Raw genomic sequence first — 20,868 nt, 5'->3', positions numbered from 1 at the left:
GTCCCGAAAAAAAAAAAAAAAAAAAAAATCATATCCCAGGAAAAGTCGGGCTGGACATTGGAGCCAGTTAATGCCATACCCATGCTCAGTGGAATGAATTCAAAATTGCCTCTGCTACTCTGAGTTGCCTGCTGCCTATTCAAAGTGCATCCCAAGAAAAGGAAAGGAGAGCAGCCCTGACAGGAGGGAGTAGTAGTTGCCAGGAAAGTGGCTACATCTGCTTCTTGGCAGGAAATGTGGCAACAATCCCAGGATAGGGGAACCAATAGGACCAGTGCATTACTCTGGCCTAAGAGTTACACTGGGATTAACCCCAGAGATTTAGGACACGAGCCAAAGCAGGGCTCTCTCCTCTACTCTAGAACAAGTAATCTCTATTAAAGGATGATGTGCCTCAGCACACGATGAATTCCTTGGCGTAGGAATATTATTTATACTACAATAGTTAATCCATTCAAAGTGCATCTTCCCCCTAGAAAGCGGGCTCATCCTCCATAGACCGATCCATCCATTGCTCCACCTATCCCTCCATCCAGCATTAAGGATGAGACAGAGCCAGGTGTCAGTTATGAACCCAGATGAACAAGCATTGTCTCTGCTTTTGAGAAACTCAGAGTTTAGTGCTAAAGACAGATACATGGAAACCTCATTAAAACAAAATGAAGAAATGCTTCAGAGGAGACGGTTACTAGGTGGTAGATCAGAAGCAAGAAGGCTGTCCTTGACTCTGCTTGGGAAGGCTAATGTTCAAGTTCAGCCTCTTAAAGGATGAAGTTACCCTTCTCAGGGGCCTTTGAATTTTGCTGGGGATTTCTCCCAGTAAGTCACATGGTGACTGCTTAGTCTAGGAAATCCTTTCCTATCCTAAGCCTCTTAATGTTTTATTCCTAGCAATCCAAACTTTTATCAAGCAAGCATTCTACTGGTGAAAAAAGATGAGAAAATCACAAATTCAGGAGTGGACTGACAGTTTCTTTAGTGGGAACTAGGGCTTAAGAGAGCGAAAAAGAAGAATCCTGGAAGAAAACAATCTACATGGAAAAAGTGGAAAACAATGTACTCAAGCCCAAACTGGTCCTGCCTTTCAGCCAACTTTGAATCTCACTATATATCTTTCATGCTATAGACTGTTGGTTATTTAATCAAATCTATAGGTCAAAATTTCCATTTATATATCACCTCATTCTTAGCAGTTTTTCCATTAACCTTGATTGAAATAGAAAGCAGGTAGAAACAGGGTGATTGAGTCATTCCTCTTGGTTTAAATCCCAGTGAATCAAACACTGTTTCTTTATCCTGCTAGCACCTTGTGGATTAGAGTTTTCAAAATCTGTTTCCAAAGTGTCTGTTTCTTGGGGAAAGAAATATTTATGGTATTCTTAAGCAATGCAGATGCCTCTCCTTAGAGCCGAGGCTCCCCAAACTACTTGAGAAATGTAGTAATCCCCACAGTTTACATGTTGAAGTGGTGGTGAAATTATCAAAGCTGTGGTCAGAAAATAAGAACATTCTGTGAGTCTCTCACTGTTGTAAGAAAGTCAGCTCTTGGAGGTCACCATGCTTCCAGCTAAATTTAAACACTAAGAAACCTTTCCCGTTTTCTGTAAATTATTTGGCAAGGTAATTCGTTCTGAAACTTTTTCTCAAGAGGAAAAAAAAAGACCTTGTAGATTCTCGAACCTCTAAACAAGTGTGTTTCTACTACAGAAAATCATTGAGATATTTGATTTGTTGAGCACGTTTCGTTATTCTATCAAAACGTGAGGTAGGGAAGTTGTTTGCCTGGCTTGGATGCCATGGGTTTAAGAGCTCAACTATGGTTTTTCCTTAGCCAGGCATTCTTTGTAATCACTGCTTACTGTAATAACTGGTCGTGAACAAATTATGCCCTAGAAGGATCTTTTCCTTTCTGTCATTTTTTCAACTTTCAAGTGTTATGAGTTAAAAAAAAAGGGGGGGGGGAGCTGTAAGCTCGTGTTCCAAAGGAGCAGCACTGCTGTCACCTCTTCCCAAACTAGGAGCTCGCCTGTCCTTCCAGGCTCTTGAATTTGCATCTCTTATTGCACATACCCTAAGTTGAAAACAGTATTTTTAACTTAGTCTATGGAGGTCTTGTATTTGCAGAGACAGAAGTTTCCAAATATCAGAGCAAGAAAAATGGCTTTTGGCAGATCACTTCCTTAAGTTATATTTATTTCCTGGAGCGTAAAGGAAAGAAAGCAGGTGGGAGAACAAAAAGACAGAAAGCACTCATCCCAAAGAAATGCCCTGGATTGTTAACTCAGGGAAATTAATTGCAATTTAGAGGAGTTTCAGCATTACACATTTTAAAGCCAAAGCCTGCAGGTCTAGTTGAAAAGGTAGAGTCACACAAGGGTATTGACGCATGGTGTGATTTTTGACGTGTCTAAGGGGCTAATGCTACCTACCTTCTTTTTGACAGATATCGTTTTATAATGAATAAGTAAGAAGGGAATCAATTACCTTTAAGTCATAGACTTTAGGCCTTGAAAACTCCTCAAATTTTCTGCTGGTTGCTGCCATGAAAACAGCTCTCATAGATTCAGTAACTGGACAGATGGTGCAATTAGATGAAAACTGTTGTGTTTGATTATTCTTTGAGCCATTTGAAACAATTCTTTATGATATAGAAATAAATGTGCTATGATTGAATTTTTAATCCTTTCCATTCAATTTCTTAACAATTTCCGGAGCAACAAAAGCAAAGCACTCTGTCAGACACTAATGTAAATCAACATACAAACAGTTTCCTCCCCGTTGCTTGCTTGCAATGGCAGAAGATGACATTGCTATTATGTACACCAATGGTTACTAATCTAAATCCATCTTTATTCTACTACACACCCCCCACCCAATTCTTTCTTTCCCTATTCTGTTAGGTGCTCTCCCTCCATGTGGTCATGCACCCTGGGATGAGGCCTCACCCCAGGCTCGGGAAAGGAAACTTAAGTCAAGCTAGTGCTTGTGATTTCTTTCTGCTTGCTGTATTGATTTGGGCACTGGCAGCTGTTGCGATTCTAGGGATCGAGAAGGGAGGGAAGTCTGCTAGGAGGCAGCAGTGAAAATCCTTCTCTACTATTAAAAAGATACTTGCTGAAGAGTCACTGCTCTTCTCTGCCTCTTCATGCTGCCATAGAAGCAGTGATGCCGGTGGCTGCTGCAGTCATTTGGTGACAATGAGGGAAGCCAGCCAAAGAACAAAGTGACCCATGATTATGGCAGAGAAAACAGGTGGAAGGCCACTGAACTTATGAGTCCTGGAACTAGCCTATCTGTGGGCTCCTAGTGAAGTAATATAATCAATTTCTTGGTTATATAAGTCACTCTTGGTTTGGCTTCCATAATTTGCAGCCAAAGCATCTTAACGATGGATAACCCAAAACTCCAGTTGTGGGATGTGATTTTCCTACGTATATTTGCACCAGTCTTGTCATATAATGCTACATAGCCCTAAGAAAGACATCCCTAGAAGATCTGAATTTGTGTGTGTTGGGTGGCATCTAAGGTAAGGAAGGAGGGTAAAAGCAGGAAGATCAGATTACAAAGAACTGTAAGTCTGTAAATAAGTAAAGTCCTTAAAGAGAAAGACAGTTAAATTCTCAGTTATCAAACCAGATAGCAATAATAAAGCTAAAAATCAACCCATATTGGAGACTGACTTATTATTAAAGTCACCCATCTGATGCATAACTGACATTCCTATAACCTGCATGGTGGCATCAGCTGTTTGAGCGACTCATTAAAATATTGACATTTCTTTCTTGTTTAGCTTCACCAAGGGAATTTATTGCTCACTTTGAAAAAAAAATTGATTACATACAATATAAACACTAAAACATCTGAGAGTTATGAAAGTGTGATAATTAAAAAACACTCAATTATGGAAGAGTATAACTAAGAGAGTGAAGAAATTGAAATGAATAGGATGGTACAGTTGATCAACCACATGGATAATAACTGTAAATTACTATATCAAATTAATATTAATCTCTTAAATCAGAGGTCAGCAAGCTTTTTCTGTAAAGGTCCAGATAGCAAATATTTTTGGCTTTGTGGGCCATATGGTCTCTGTCAAAACTACTCCACCCTGCTGTTATAGCACTAAAGTAGCCTTAGACAATACCGAGACAAATACATAGGGCTGTGTTCTAATAAAACTGTATTTACAAAAACAGGCAGTGGGCTGGATTTGGCCTTTAGGCTGTAGTTTGCCCTCTCCTATCTTAAGTGAAGACCACCTTAAACTACTTTTCCAGAGCTTTCCACTTATAAAAAACTTTATAAACACCCACTGATTAAAATTTTAAATAATCTTGAGGGCTTAATTTCAAATTATCTAGAAAGCTTGATTGGTTTAAAAAACACTTGGTATTTAATTTCAGTTGTTACTATTTGCCTTTGTTTTTGCCCATGGAGAAACAAAGAAAAAAACAAAAATGGAAGCTCCTATTCATATTTCAAGGACGGGACATTCTTTGTAATTATCAAGTTTACTTTTGGGCCATGATCCCAACGGAGAGAAGAGTGTAGTCTTGAAATCTTTGAAAGGTGCCAGAATATTTCTCAAACTGCAATGACAAAAGTTTTGTCCAAGATGCCAAAGCCTTGTGCAATAATAGCTGCTACTCCAACACAGATACATCCGTACGTGTAAATGTGACCAGTAGGGACAGGACCTCAGCTAGAAAACTATATTGCCTAAGAACATAAAGGAAGCCATTTGTGAATATGAAGGCACAAAACATATGGCTTAAATAACCACAGACTATTGCACTGGCTTGCCTGCTTGGCACAGAACAGAGTGATACAGCAGCACGCACTCGAGAACTTGACATGGTAAAAGCCCTGGGGTACAGAGGAGAGCACCCAAGAAGAAAATTTCAACGACAACCTGCAGGGAAACCTCTCTGTCATTCCTGGGTTTTATTGGAATAGGTGGATGAGGCAGCTTCTAGCTGTAAGGGTCACCAAAGGTAACTTGGACAGGACGACAGCCACTGCTCTGTTTTAATACAGTTGATGTGTCTGTGCTTTCTCTGTCGACAGATTAAGAACTCCTTGAGGATGTGGACTACTTTGAACATGAGAGCAGTGAAGCAGCACGGGAAGCCCCTGGATGGCACGCCAATGTTGGGCTCTAGATAGAGAAGGTACTAGATGCTTAGGCCAAGGGTCTAGCCTAGGTTCCTTTCTGTGGCCCTAGGGAACCAATGCCCCATCCACCTTACCAAGGCCCTAAGAGCCACAGCAGTGAACAAGTGAAAGGTTTCCCTGCTGCCAATTTTGTTCTTTTCTTCTGGATCGCCTCTTTTCCATTCCATCTGCCTTTCAAGATTGCGTTATTCAAACTGTGGGTCATAACTTATTAATGAATCATGAAAACTTAGCGTGTCATGACAAGCGTATTTTAGAAAATGATACAGAATCAAATAGAAGACAACAGGAGAGAACATTATAGAGGATATCAAAGTGTATAGGAGAGAACATTATAGAGGATATCAAAGTGTATCTCAGATAACAATAAACACCATCTGGCTCATGTGTTTGCTGGGCTGAGATGTAAAATAAAAGATACAACTAGCTCTATAGCCCACACACTAGAGACATTTGTTGAGGGCCGCTGAGCCCAGTGGTCTAACGTTATTCTTTGATCACCCTATTTGGGGATGTTTGTTTCCTATCAGCATTTCTACCTACACTGAAGTTTGTGGATTTTACCCCAGGTTGCAACTTCAACTTTACTTACACAAAAAGCTTTGATAAACAGTTCTCGTGCTTCACCTCTTCAAATGGACAATGCCGGCAGGGATAACATAGAAATTGGACAGCTATAGTTTCTGTCTAGGGCTGTTGCATAAACACCCAAGCTCAATCTCCTTGCCCATCAGGTTGCCCTTATTTTTTAAATCAACATTCGAATCACAAACCGAAGACAGCTGCAGTGTTAGCCAACCAAGAATATCATTTTGTTGATTTCGTTGAGTTGTTTACCTGGGGTTTACACAGCCTGGGGACAATGGTGAGGGACCACTTAATATAGAAGCCGTATAACAGCAATTCTGAGGCATCAGAGTACTCTTCTATTAGACTATTGCCCACATTTTCTTAAACCATCAGCTATTCCTCATTCCATGAGACTCTTCTTAAAATACATAAACGAAGCCTTTCTCAATTGTGATATCAGAAATTAAGTGAAGAAAAAAAGAGCACTAAAGAAAACTTGAACATGCATTTCTCTCTCATGAAACCACTCCGCTTTAAATACTTAGTTTCCATTATAGTGAGATAAAGGCTACACTAAGCAGCTTTACGGATTGGGCGTAAGTCAGTCACTTCCTTTTATTTTACCTTAGACCACAGGTGAGCCATTTTTGCCTGTAAAGGGCCAGATAGGAAATGTTTGAGACTCCCTGAGGCATATGGACTGTCACGACTATTCAACTCTGCCATCGTTGCTCAAAAGCAGCCATAGATGATACGTAAATGACTAAGCATAGCTGTGTGCCAATAAGATTTTATTTACAAAAACAGATGGTGAGCTGGGTTTGGCCAGTGGGCCAGTTCACTACATAAACAATACTCCGTTGATGTGTTCTGAATACATGAAAAGTTCATGAAGGCCATTAGGCGTTGCTTATATATTCGACCATGGTCTCTGCATTTGTTTCCTGGGTCTGCTATTAAGGATTGAGCCATTTACAGACTAGAAAATCTGATCCAAGAGCTTATGCAAATGTATAAATGTGCCACATCTTCTTTATCCATTCATCTGTCAGTGGACACTTAGGTTGCTTCCATGTCCTGGCTATTGTAGATAATACTGCAATGAACACTGTGGTACATGACTTTTTGAATTATGGTTTTCTCAGGGTATATGCCCGGTAGTGGGATTGCTGGGTCGTACGGTAGTTCTATTTCTAGTTTTTTGGGGGATGGGGTAGGGAGGGTGGGAGGGAGATGCAAGAGGGAGAGGATATGGGGATATATGTTTATGTATTGCTGACCACTTTGTTACACAGCAGACACTAACACACCACTGTAAAGCAATTATACTCCAATAAAGACGTTAAAAAAAAAAAACAAAGAGCTCATGCCAAGAGCTGCCTTTGACGGGTAGAAACATTCCATGGTCGCCTCCACGGGGCAAACTCAAGCTCACAGGGAAAACTCTATTGATAGATACGATCCCTCCCACCGAAAGGCCTCCTGATTTCTACCACTAGGTTCTCTATAGCATCTTCAAAATTCCCTTTTTGAAATATCAGGTTTACAAGGGGTAACAAATTAATAAGCTCATCAGCCATCTTAAAAGGTTTACGTAAATCTTATTCGTTTTTATTTTGCTTGTCTCCAGGTTGAATGGATATAGAGGAGGGAGGAGCCACAAGACTGGAGAAACCTAGGTTCCTGCATAACTGTGTGGAACACTCTCCCCTCCCAATCCTCATGGCCAACCTGCAGTGGATGGTGCCTGAGCAAGAAGGAAACTTTTATAGTACTGAGGTACTAAGCGGTTAGCCTATCTCGACTAATACAAGTATGTATCTGTGAGATACATTCCCAGAAGTAGCATTATTGGGCCATTTAAGAGTTAGATGTTGCCAAATCGCCTTGTAAGTTGCTGCAACAATTATAGTCCTATCAACAGTACATGAGTGTCTGTTTTCCCAGAAAGTATACCATCCAACTTTTGGAGCCATTCCTATCTAAGAGAAAAAAATTTCTCCTTGTCATTGAGCTTGCATTTCTTGAATGACTATGAGGGTGAGAGCATCTTTACAAATATTTATAAATCATTTGAATTTCTTTTTCTGTGAGCTGCCTATAATTTGTCCACATTTTAATTATGTTCTTTCTCATATTAATTTGTTATAAAGCTTTGTATCATAGAGAAGTTAGCCTTTAGTTTGTCAAATGTGTTGTAAATTTCTACTTTATTTATTTATTCACTTATTTATTTGCCACACAGATGATTCTATTTTTTTTAACGTAGTGAAACAGGTCACTCTCTTTATGTTTTCTGGGTAGTGCCTTCCTCCATGTAAAAATATATTAATATCTAGCTATGTTTTGTTTTGGTGCATTTATAGTTTCATTTTTTAAATCTTCAAATCTTCCTTCCACATCAGTTTATTTGGATGTAAGGAGTAAGGTCAGAATCCCGATTTTTCTCCTCAATGGCTGTCTCATCGTCACAAATACAATACTAAGCCATCATTTCCCCCTGACAAGAAATGCAATACTTATGTCATAAGTTCTCATTTATTTTAGCTCAGTTCTGAACTCTACTGTCTCCCACTGATCTACCTACTGTGAAGCTAACTGCTTTAGCTTTCTGACATTTTAATAAATGGATAGGGATAATTTCCATTTGACCTCTTCTTCAGATTTTCCCCTGCCTACTTACTCTCATATAATTATTCGCCAAGACGATGTTTAGATCAATTTAGTGATATTACAAAAACAAATTCTGTCGGTATGTTTTTTGGAATCACATTCGGTTTATAGATAATTTATGACATAATTGACGTCTTTATATTGTTGATTCTTTTTATTCAAGAAAAATATAAGTCTTTTATATTTATTTCTAACTTCTCATTCAACTTAGAGTCCACAGTCTGCGATTATAATCATTCCCTTGGATACTGTATTAGTTTCTTAGGGCTGCTGTAACAAATGACCACAAACTTAGGGGCTTACACAACCCAAATTTATTATCTGACATTTCTGGAGACAAGAAGTCTGAAATGGGTCCCACTGGGCTAAAATCAAGGTGTCGGCAGGGTTGCATTCCTCTCTAGAGGCTCTAGGGACAATCTGTTTCCTTGCCTTTTTTAGCTTCTAGAGGCCTCCTGCATTCCTTGGCTCATGGCCCCTTCCTCCATCAACAAAGCCAGCAACACTACATCTCTCTGACCATTCCTCCAAAGTCGTATCTCTCTCAGATGGGAAAGTTTCTCTGCTTTTTAGTACTCATGTGATTAGTTTGGACCCTCCCAGATAGTCCAGGATAATCTTGCTGTCTCAAGGACCTGAGTTGATCACATCTGCAAAGTTCGTTTTGGCATGTGAGGTAAATATTCAAAGGTTCCAGGCCATCTTTGAGGGGTCCAGTATTCTGCCTACCACAGATATACTCTCAACTGCCATGTCCCTCTCTACCATTATTGAACTCAACCAGAAAATCCTAACTCTACTGAGAGGAAATTTGGATTAAACAGAGCTGGGAAACTCAAACTACAAAATGGTGTGTTTGCTTTAGCAGTGTTTCGCTGCCCAGATGTTTATTTTGCAATTTAAATTCCCAGCTACTACCCTCAAATAGACCTTTAGGGCTGCCCTGCAATCCTGCAACGTTGCTGGTCCATCAGCTTCCCTCTTTTCCTCTAGGAAACCTCTAGGACCTCCTTCCCAGCCCCACTCCTAGCAGATGAAATCGTTTCCTATTTTGCTGTGAGTGGAGAGGCAATCTGGAGTGAAATTCCATATGCTCTCCCATCATCTTCTAATCTACCTACAACTGTATCCATATAACCAATGTCCACCTACTACTAAAGCTCAGGAGGAGGTCAAACTCTCTACCTGTGCCTTGGATCCCACCACTGGGAATAACCCCAGTAATTTCCCAACCCACCAATCTTCTATTCTTCCCTCTCTATGGTGGATACCAGCAGCTGATGAATATGTTATACTACCGTTCACCTGAGCCCTGGAAGCACCAGTCTCATAGAGGAAGAGGGTCCTCCAAACAGATACCCGTAAATAAATTATGTTTCTCATTAGGCTTGGTATCATTTCTGTAGGTTCTAGGCCCCAGCAACTATTTATGTTCCTGAGTAAATTATTCATACAAGTGAATATGAACCCTGTTTAGAACCTCCACTTAGGGGTTTACATGGAACCAAGTGGCTACCCTCGGACCAAAGCTGCCATCATAGCACTCAGCACCGGCCATGCATTTGAAGGATCTTGGTAAATATTCAATGTCTATAATCATCTGCCCAAAACAATCGTTTCAAAACTCTTTGGTGATGTCTGTTTTTTTCCACCCAGCCACCCAGTTCCTTCTCTCCTTCGTAAGTAAGAAATTATTTGTAAACCGTTAGCTCCTACTTTGATGGAAAATATCAAAATAACTCCTGTAACCCAAATATCTTCGCATATCTTGATAGAACAAATCTTTCCCTGAATGTACTAGGACCAACATAGTCTCATAAATAAGCAATGGAGACAGAGCTTCTAGCAGATAAGTTTTATAAAATTCTCTGTTTGGTAAAGGTTATTTATTTAGTGGACTCTATAAAAAGCAAGAACAAAGAGAAACATCAAATTAACTGGATTTAAAAACAAAGCTACAAAGAATATTTTTTCCTTGGTATCTCAGCTGATGTGCATCCAATCTGGTTTTCACATAACTTTTTAGAGTCATCATTCCCTTCACAATAAATTTGGTTTGCCAGAAACATTTCTATTAAAAATTTTTCTTAGGAACTGAAAGAACATCTGTTCTTGTAAAAGGGACACAGGACGATTGGGCCCCACCTGGGCCACCTTGTGAGTTAATGGGGAGGCGAGGGCAGGCCTCATCTCCACCCTAAAACCAAACCAAGACAAGATGAGGCAGAATGAGAAGGTCTTAGGGAGAAGCAGAAACCTGGCCTGATGGTGATTAGCACTCATTTTTCACCCATTGCCGAAGGGATTTTCTTCCTACTTGACCTGAGGATCTCTGTGTTACATTAGTATGAAAAGATATAACAGGGGTAGGAATTTCCTCCTGGAGGGAACTGGCTGTGGTTGTGGTGTCAAGTAGCACATGATGAGAAAGCCAAGGGAGCCAGGCACCAGTCAGTGAAATGTGCCTGTCCACCAGCCTCTTGGCCTAACCGACCTCTCCCTTCTCCTGAACTCTTTCATGACCTCCAGCAGAGTCCGAGATTCCAGCTTAAAGAATGAAAGTGGCCCCTCTTGCCACTTCTATTTAACACAATATTGGAAGTGCTGAACACAGCCATCAGACAAGGAAAAGAAATTAAAGGTATCCAAATTGGAAGGGAAGAAGTAAAACTGTCACTATTTGCAGAGGACATGATACTTTATATAGAAAACCCTAGGGACTTCCCTGGTGGCACAGTGGTTAAGAATTCTCCTGCCAATGCAGTGGACAAGGGTTCCAGCCCTGTTCCGGGAAAATCCCACATGCCGCGGAGCAACAGAGCCCATGCCCCACAACTACTGAGCCGGCGCTCTAGAGCCCACGAGCCACAACTACTGAGCCCGTGGGCCTGGAGCCTGCGCTCTGCAACAAGAGAAGCCACCACACTGAGAAGCCCGCACACCGCAACGAAGAGTAGCCCCTGCCCACTGCAACTAGAGAAAGCCCGTGTGCAGCAATGAAGACCCAATACAGCCACAAATAAATAAATAAAAAAGAAACCCCTAAAGTCTCCACCAACATACTATTAAAACTAATAAATGAATTCAGTAAAGCTGCAAGATACAGGATTAATATACAGAAATCTGTTGCTTTTCTACACAGTAATAACAAACTATCAGGAAGAGAATGTGAAAATCAATCCCATTTAAAATCACATCAAAAAGAATAAGACACTTAGGAATAAACTTAACCAAGGAGATGAAAGACCTTGACTCTGAAAACTGTAAAACACTGATGAAGAAAATTGAAGATGATACAAAGAAATGGAAAAATAGCCTGTGCTCTTGGATTGGAAGAATTAATATTGTTAAAATGGCCATACAATCCAAAGCAATCTACAGATTTAATACAATCCCTATCAAAATACCCAAGACATTTTTCACAGAACTAGAACAAATAATCCAAAAATGTACATGGAACCACAAAAGACCTGGAGTTGCCAAAGCAATCTTGAGAAAAAAGAACAAAGTTGGAGGTATCACTCGCCCAGTCTTCAGACTATACTACAAAACTACAGTAATCAAAACAGCGTGGTACTGACACAAAACCAGACACACAGAGAGAGCCAAGAAATAAACCCACACACCTCTGATCAATTAATCTCTGACAAAGGAGGCAAGAATATACAATGGAGAAAAGACAGTCTCTTCAATAAGTGGTGCTGGGAAAATTTAACAGCTACATGTAAATGAACGACATTAGAACATTTCCTCACACCATATACAAAAATAAACTCAAAATGGATTAAAGACTTAACTATAAGACCTGAAATCATAAAGCTCATAGGCAGAACACTCTTTGACATAAATCGTAGCAATATTTTCTTGCATCTGTCTCCTAAGGCAAAAGAAATAAAAGTAAAAATAAACAAATGGGGCCTAATTAAACTTTTTGTTTTTGCACTGTAAAAGGAAACCATTGACAAAAATGAAAAGACAACCTATGGAATGGGAGAAAATTTTTGCAAATGATATGATCAATAAGGGGTTAATATCCAACATATAAAAACAGCACAACATCAAAAAAAAAAAAAGCCCAATTTAAAAATGGGCAGAAGACATGAATAGACATTTTTCCAAAGAGGAAAGGCAGATGGCCAAGAGGCAGATGAAAAGATGCTCAACATCGCTAATCATCAGGCAAATGCAAATCAAAATCACAATGAGATATCACCTCACACCTGTAAAATGGTTATCATCAAAAAGTCCACAAATAACAAATGTTGGTAAGGATATGGAGAAAAAGAAACCCTCCTACACTGTTGGTGGGAATGTAAATTGGTACAGCCCTGTGGAAAACAGTATGGAGGCTGCTAAAAATAGAAAACTAAAAATAGAACTACCATAAGACCCATGAATTCCACTCTAGTATATATCTGGAAAAAAATTTAAAAAGGTACACGCACCCCAATGTTCACAGCAGAATTATTTACAATTGCCAAGATATGGAAGCAACTGAAGTATTCACAACAGATGAGTGGATAAATAAGATGTGGCATATAGAGAGAACAGAATATTACTCAGCCATAAAAGGATGAAATTCTGCCATCTGAAGCAATGTGGATGGACTTAGAGAATCTTATGTTTAGTGAAATAAGTCAGACAGAGAAAGACAAATACTGTATGATATCACATATCTAAAAACTAAAACAAATGAATGTATATAGCAAAACAGAAACAGACTCACAGATACAGAAAACAAACTAGTGGTTACCAGTGTGGAGTGGGAAGGGAGAGGGGCAAGACTGGAGATATAAAGTACTATGTAAGAAATAGGTAAGCAACAAAGATATATTGTACAGCACAGGGAATTAGAGCCATTATCTTGTAATAACTTTTTTTTTCAACAGCTTTACTGGAGTCCGTGCCCTCAAGTCCACTCTCCACGTCTTATCTTGTAATAACTTTTAATGGAGTATAATCTGTAAAAATACTGAGTCACTATGATGTTCGCTTGAAACTAATATAACATTGTAACTCAACTACACTTCTATTTTTTTAAAAAAAAGAATAAAAGTGGCCCTAAGAGCCATCATCCAATAAAAAATTCTGTGTGGTCACTGTCTTTGTGCTACTCTTTCTAGTCAACAAAACCGAGCCTCCTACTACAGAGGTAAATTGCCCAAGCTCACATGTGGAGGGGGGAGGGGGTGACCGGACAAGTCCTCATATTCTGGTCTTCACACTCCCAAGCCAGTGCCCTTTCCATCAGACACAGGTGAGCCAAGAAAACAGCTCCACCAACACTGCTGTTGACGGAATGCGAGCACACGTGTTCATGTGTATATTAAGGTCGCTCAGCCTCTACACTTAGGCCCTTGGGCCCTGACAATGCTTGCTGTGGGGGACTGTGCAGTGTGTTGCAGGATGTCTGGCAGCATCCCCGGCTTCCATGCAGTAGATGTCAGCTGCATCCTTCCTCCAAGCTGTAAAAACTGAAAGTGGAGCCAGACATTGCTAAATTTTACTTGGGGAATGGGGGAAAACCATCCCTGGTTGAGAACTACATATCTATGTGTATGTGTGTATATATGATATGAATGATTTTATGAATATTCATGAAGCATCCCCTCAACTCCCTAAACAAAGAAAACAAAGGAGAAGTTCTGCAGATACTGAAATCTCCCAAGGCAACCTTCTAGCTTTCAGATGCCTGCTATCCCTCTCCTGCTTTCCTTTAAGTTTTAGGCACAGCAGCCAATGTTGCGTTTTTACGGCAGGTTTACTCTATTTGTATAACATCACAGCTTTTCACTTCACCTCAAATTACCTTACGGCTACACACGAATACACATTAAAAAGTACCTTTATAGAAGATAGTCAACTTTCAGAAACAGGCTTTACAGATCAAAGGATTTCAAATACATGCTTCTCATCTTTACCAGAATCAGGATCTGTGTTTGTAAAAACATCAGACAACCAGGCCTGCACTGGCTCCAGTGTCATAGCGGTGAACCCCAACAGGGACAGGCCAGGTGAAAGACTGGATAAAAATGAGTTAACGTTGGTGTAATCACTGATTCTGAGTTTGCCTAAGGTCAAATGAGAAGTTTAACAGACTGTTAAAACATTCTTTTCAACTGCTTATTTTGAAATCATATTGAGATAGACATGGTTTTTCTTCTAACCCTTTAAGTTGACCTTTCTGAAACTTCTTCTTAAGTGGTTGTGCTGAAGCCACGTAGACCGTTGAGATACACATGGCTTTCCCCTTTACTGCCCCAAGTTGATCTTCCCTTTAAATACACATAATAGTCGACATGTAAACTGTCCCACTTGAACACATCTTTCAAAATGGTTGCCAGCGCCAGCCAGTGACCCAGAAGCTACAGCTTCCTCCCTGTGTTAATAGTGGGGTTGAGAGGACTCTGCAGCTTGGGGCTGTGGCAGAGCAGATGTGTGACTTCCAGCATCCCCCATGTGATGGCAGATGGGGCCTTACCTTTGGGAATGGTGATCTGACAGCTCAGGTCACAGTCCTGCTGCAGCTGATAAAAAGCCACTTCCTGCAGCCGGGCCCGCTCCAGCTCTGAGAGGCTCTGGATGGAGACTGACCTCAGCCGTACGCTGCGACCCGACATACTGTTCCACGTGAAGTCACCCTGCAGATCAAGGGGAAGCACATCAAGGGTCACGCAGTAATCTACGACTCACAAGCCTCAGCCTCTCTCTCCATCGGTCATAACGTCAAGCAGACTTCATTTTTATGTTCCCAAATTGGCTCTCAATCCCTGAAATCAAATCCACTCTTACTTAACTGTGGATTTACTCAGTCAACTGGCAACATCAAAATCTGGAGTATCTGCTAGGTCATCTGATCCCACAAAAGGATGCAAAGAAAACTATGTGGAAAGATGCTTCAAGGGTCCTGCCTCCCCTCTTTCATGGGAACACATGGGAACTTTTCGGTTTTTCTTTCTCAGTAACGGGAAAAACTACCGCTAATTGCCATTGTGCGCACTAGACACAGGAGGGTAAACGCATATTGATAGCCTACCGTGTGCCAGCAAGTGCCACGGGCTCTTTAGTTACCGCCTCTATGTAACAATACAATCTAGTACATTTAGTATATATGACACAATATATTATTATCATATATAATAATATATGATATTACGGCACGTTACTGTAATATATACTTAGGATACATTATGTTGCTATTATAGTAATATATAGTATATATAAATATAATATAATATAATATAGAATAAATTGAGGCTTAGGAAGGTTAAGTAGTTTTCGCCAAATTGTAAAACTTACAAGATTTGAAACTAACCGGGACTCCAGCTAAAAACTCTTAGGCTTTTAAATTCTGTGCTAAATTGTAACCACTGAGTTTCTATTTAGAGCAGTCTAATGAGCTCTTTTGATCACAGTAAGTATAGAGATACGATCAGTAAAAGCTACACATATTTATAGAGACGTTTGATGCTAAAATACTCCACATCAAAGAATCAAAGGTTCCCACAATCCTGAGTCTATCTGTGTGCTCACACACACACCTCTGATGTCACACCTCTGAGAGTGAATATCTCTACCCTTGATGCAGACAGTCAGAAAGCGATGACCTAGGAAACAATACTTCACCATCCTCTGAAGCCCAATGTCCCCTCACTGAGGAGGAATTCCTGCGAATCACAGATATCAACCAGGGTACAACAGCTTTGAAGAGGTATCTACGGTTTCGTTAACAATCAAGAAAAATTCTGGGAGAAGGAATAGCGCTGGGCCCTACAGACACTGCCAGGGACTTCTTGTGGATGTGGGGAACATTTAAGGAATCCCAGAAGACTTCACCATCCTCACTATTCACCTTAAAGAAGAGAGACAGAAAGGCTGGCCCCAGCGACTGCTAAGACACCTTTGTTCCCTACTGGTAGCAAATTCCTGCCTAGAAGGTTCATTCCGAAGAGTGAATGGCACTGTGTTAATTCTTTGTTATTTTTCTCCTCTTTATCTGGGAGTTCACGGATTTATTTAACAAATGGAGATATCATACTCTAGTAGGGGCAGAAGATAAACAAGGGTAAGTAAAGAATGTAGCGTGTTAAGTAATGATAACTGCTAAGGAAGGAACAAAAAGCAGGGAAGGGGCCGGCAGTGTGAGTAGAGGACAGGGATTTACACTATTAGGTGGAAGGGCTGGGAAAGACCTCACAGGGAAGTCCAGGTTTGAGCAGAGCTTAAAGGAGATGAGGAATTTCTGTTCGTTTGCCTTCACACCTGTGTACCTGCATCCAGTGGGTGAGAAGAAGGGGTACCAGGGACCCAGGAGGGGCACAGGGAACAGGGTGTGGGAATGCGTCAGGGCCGAGGAGTGAGTGCATAAGTCTAGGCAAAGCGGGTAGGCTGCGGTCACATTCGGTGAACTGAAGAACATTCTTCCAGGCCCAGTGTATTTTTTTCTTTTCTTTGTTTTTAGTATAGCTGGACTAACCACACGTTTAGACAGGAACTGGGGACTTAAGTGTTGGGTGTACCTCTCACTCACACCCTTTAAGATTAGGGCACCACAGGTACAATATCAGTGAATTGCTTTCCCCTCACCCAAATGGGAAGTTCCAGATGAGCTGGGGCTTTTTAAGTATGAAGTCTAGGTATCTAAGGGAGCCCGCGGCTACTTGAAGTGTCAAAATGGAATTACATATCTATTCTTTAAATGCATTTAAAAATATGCCCTCCGACGGCCTCTAGTATCTGTAGCAGGGGTTGGCTATCTTTTTCTGTAAAAGGCCAGATAGTAAATATTTCAGGACTTGTGGGCCATGTGGTCTCTGTCCAAATTACTCAGATCTGCCTTTGTGGCATGAGAGCAACCATAGACAGTTTATGAATGGATGGGTGTGGCTGTGCGCCAGTCAAACTTCATTTACAGAAATAGGTGGAAGGCTGGATTTGGGCAGTGGGCTGTAGTTTGCCAACCTTTGAACAACAGCTCATGACTGAAATAAAATTAATCAATCCCTAGAAGACATATTTTATTTTTATTTAGTATGACCTCCTGCATAATTAATTCAAACAAAGTTCAATGAGCACCTATTACGTGCTAAAAACAGTATTAGGCTTGGGATTATCAAAATGACAACACAGTCCTCGTTCTTTTTTTGGGGGGGGAACCAACTGACTCACACTGTAGTAAATACAAAGTAAAGCAATGATCTTGGCTTGAGCTGTCTGGTTCAGTGATCGGGCGGAACGTCACACACAAGCTCAGTCACTGCAAACAATGGTTTTCTGGCTGTGACCACTGGCTGTCACTTCTAACATAGTAGAATCATGTTAGGGGGAATGGAAAAAGTGAGCACCACTTCTTACCATGTTCTCCCTAGTACTGCCAGTCTCCCTCTGCCCCTGTGTTGGATACAGCAGAGACCACCCACCGATCAGCCCAAGGCAGGCCGACAGGGAGGGGCCAATCACTCTGTTCTCCAACTACAGCCAGACTCACCTCCACAGCAGTACCTGTGGCTCTAGCCTGGACTCCTGTACAGGAGTCTGGCTCTGGCGGTGGCAGCTGGAAGAGGGTAATAGGACCTCCTGCTGAATGAAGGAGGTTGGGTGAATGAATGGGTCAGCTGCAGGGGTCACTTGCAAAGGGACTGGAGTGATAAGAAAACAACTCATTCAGGCAGATACTTTTGATATCTCCCAAACCTGCCTGTGGCAGGAGGGGAAGCCATCTCCCATGGGAGAGGAGTCGATGGGGTGGAAGGCCATATTCTCACTACTGAGTCTTTGCAGGAGCCAGCGCTTCCAGGCACAAGGCTCCTGGTTCCTTCTCTCCACCACCCCCTCCACTCTCTCCACTCTCACTCCTTGTGCTGCTGCTTCTTCTTCTTTGCTGCCTTGCTGTCTTTTGACGTGTGCCTTGCCCTCTTGTGTGTCACTCTCAGAGTCTGAGCTGTCAGAGTCAGATGACTTCCTGTCTCTATGTTTCTTTTTCTCCTTTTCCTTCTTTCTTTTTCTAGAAGAATTTCTCGTGGGGTCAGGCTTTTCAAACTCTGCTGATTTTGCCTCTTCCTTCTCCTCTTTCTCATTAGGTATCAGAGAGTACCTGCTCCCACCTGGTTGCATGAAACAATGCTTTGCAAAGTGGCCTTTACAGCCACACTCCTTGCAGGTAGTGTTCAGGACAGCCTCGAGGGTGATCTTCTGCCCAGTGTAATCCTGGAAGGACCGCCTCTGCCTCTCTTATTGCTCAGTGATAACGTTGTTGGCGTCAAGGTCCTTCCCAGTCCCTTGGTTGACAGCTTTCATGGAGAGGGATACTTTTATCCTTTCCCTTTTCATCTCTCGTCCAATAAGCCTCACCCACACTTTCTCTCCGACATCTACTATCTCAGAGGGCTTATCCACGCGACAGGATGACATGTGAGCTCCATGGACCAGACCTTGCTTCCGACAGCCTGGGATTTTGATAAAGCCTCCACAGTCTGTCACCATAGCAACCTCTCCTTGGAAAATAGTGTGGAGAGCAGGCAAGTTCTCCGTGGTCTCGGGTCTTCCTGAATTCATCCTTAATGTTCTATGGTTCCTCCATTTCTCTTCTGCTAAAGCTAATTCAAGTGTCTCGGTGTCAGCGTCCGGCCTCCACGCCGCAGCCAGTCCTTGTTCTTAAGGAGTTACATTTTGGTAGGAAGAACACACTCGGTCCATGAAATACAGAGATTATGATACTAGGAGTAAGTACCAAATGCAATGGGATGCCTAGGAGAAAAGGCTTTGACATCTATCTGGGGATCAAGGAAAGCTTTACAAGAAGGCAGCGTTTCCCAGGAGACCCGTAAGTTGAATAAGAGGGTTAAGGGTTTGCTCCGTAGAAATGCAACACTGGAACAAAGGTGCCAAGGCAAATGAATTTGAGAGAACGGCCTTGTTTGGGGGAAATTACAAGGCTAGAAGGAAGGAAAGAGCAGGAGGTGAAGCCATGGAGAACTCAGGGCCATATCCTTGAGGGCTTTCTCGGCAGGCTTTGCAAAGCAGATTGGATTTACTCAGCAGGAACCTTGAGTAAGAGAGGAACGTGATCAGATGACTGGAAACACATTTCCAAGGGAATCGAGGGAGGGTGCAAGCCAAAGATGCAGAGATCAGAAGAGACACCAGGGCTAGGTATGATGCTGATTCAAATTTGAACAGATAGGGAGATACGTAGAACCACAGGGATGCCTGGGGACAAATTGTACGTAGTGGAGGGTAGGGGAGGAGTAATCTAGGATGACTTAAACATTTCTGGCTTGAGCAGCTGGGAGGATGGTACACTAAATCACCAAGATGAGGAAGGGCAGAAGGGAGAGGAAAGATGTTCAAATGTGACATTTTGAAAGTGATATTTTATCTCTAAGAAAGAAAGAAAGAAAACACATGACCAAATCTGGCCAAATAGAATCAGGCCAGTTTGCATCTTTCTTGAGCCTTCATTTTCTTCTCCCAACTAAAACAGTTCCAACGCAATCAAGTAATACATAGTTCTGGAAACTGCTCACAAATGACTACACTCAGCATAATAAAAAAGTGAAGAGTGCGATGCTTTCAATTTCTCTGAGTCCGTTATACATCATAGCCCATGGCTCTTAACTTCGTAGACTTTTTAAATTCTTTGGTAAATTTGGAATTATCAGCCAAAAGAGAGAAAAGGCTTGGTCTATTTGTAATGACTTGAATTTATGGAGTTGCTGTCTCCTAAGACTTTAGTTCTTATAGCAGCTGATGGCTCAGGAGGAGGCTATAGCCAAATCCCAGAAAGAGAGAAGGGTGTGGTGCTTTCTTGGAAGCGGGGCAGCTGCATTCATCAGGCTTTGGAAGAGTCATTTCACAAAGGAGGTAATACTGTCCCCAGAGCCAACTGGTTCTTAAACCCATCCTTAGCACACGGCTGAAAAAACAATTTTCTTGGGAGAGAAGGTCATCAAATAATTAACAAAGAGGGACTTCAAAGATATCTCCAAAGCTCCCTATTACCAAATGTGCGGCATCTTAAAAAATATGTTACATTTTTGATTATGGGTAACGGACCAAGATGCTTCATAATCCATTTTATACCGCAAACGTGAATAACTGAAGCCTGAAGTATTCACACAGACCTGGAAAAGTCTGTACGGGCCACTCCAGTTCATCACCCTCCACCCTCCACCATCTCATTGTCTTTTGCCACCTGCCAATCAGCAGTCACGAACACATCACATAATCTGCATCTTCCCCTGTGTCCCGATTTTCTCACCGCTCCCGATCTATATTTCTACCATTGTGAATTTTAATGATTTTTTTTCAGATTAAGCACATGCGATTTCAACATGTTTTTTAAAGTTGGAAATACGTGAGGTCCACTTTTGGGAAATTATCAAATTAACGCAATTAACTGACAGGTTAAAACCATATTCATTCATAGTATCTTGGGATAAAGTCAAGAGG

General features: G+C 41.4%; 1 protein-coding gene and 1 pseudogene across 2 annotated transcripts in view; both read right to left on the bottom strand.

Annotated features, from left to right (window-relative positions):
* Positions 1-15,055, bottom strand: part of ARHGAP6 (Rho GTPase activating protein 6) — an 83,369-nt gene extending 68,314 nt beyond the window's left edge. The window contains exon 1 of one of the 2 annotated variants that reach the window (XM_024756969.1): positions 14,900-15,055. In XM_024756969.1, coding sequence (XP_024612737.1) covers positions 14,900-15,038 — 139 coding nt within the window. In that variant the 5' untranslated portion in view covers positions 15,039-15,055. The remainder of the gene's footprint in view (positions 1-14,899) is intronic. The other variant, XM_024756975.1, reaches the window with a different exon arrangement.
* Positions 15,056-18,266: 3,211 nt separating this feature from the next.
* LOC112407630 (nucleolar protein of 40 kDa pseudogene) lies at positions 18,267-19,037 on the bottom strand (annotated as a pseudogene).
* Between the last annotated feature and the right edge of the window lie 1,831 nt (positions 19,038-20,868).

Source organism: Neophocaena asiaeorientalis, unplaced genomic scaffold, assembly GCF_003031525.2.
Source record: "Neophocaena asiaeorientalis asiaeorientalis breed wild unplaced genomic scaffold, Neophocaena_asiaeorientalis_V1.1 scaffold812, whole genome shotgun sequence".
In the NCBI taxonomy this organism is placed as follows: Eukaryota; Metazoa; Chordata; class Mammalia; order Artiodactyla; family Phocoenidae; genus Neophocaena; species Neophocaena asiaeorientalis.
The sequence above is the reverse complement of the archived record's forward strand: the minus strand, read 5'-3'. Positions and strand labels throughout refer to the sequence as shown.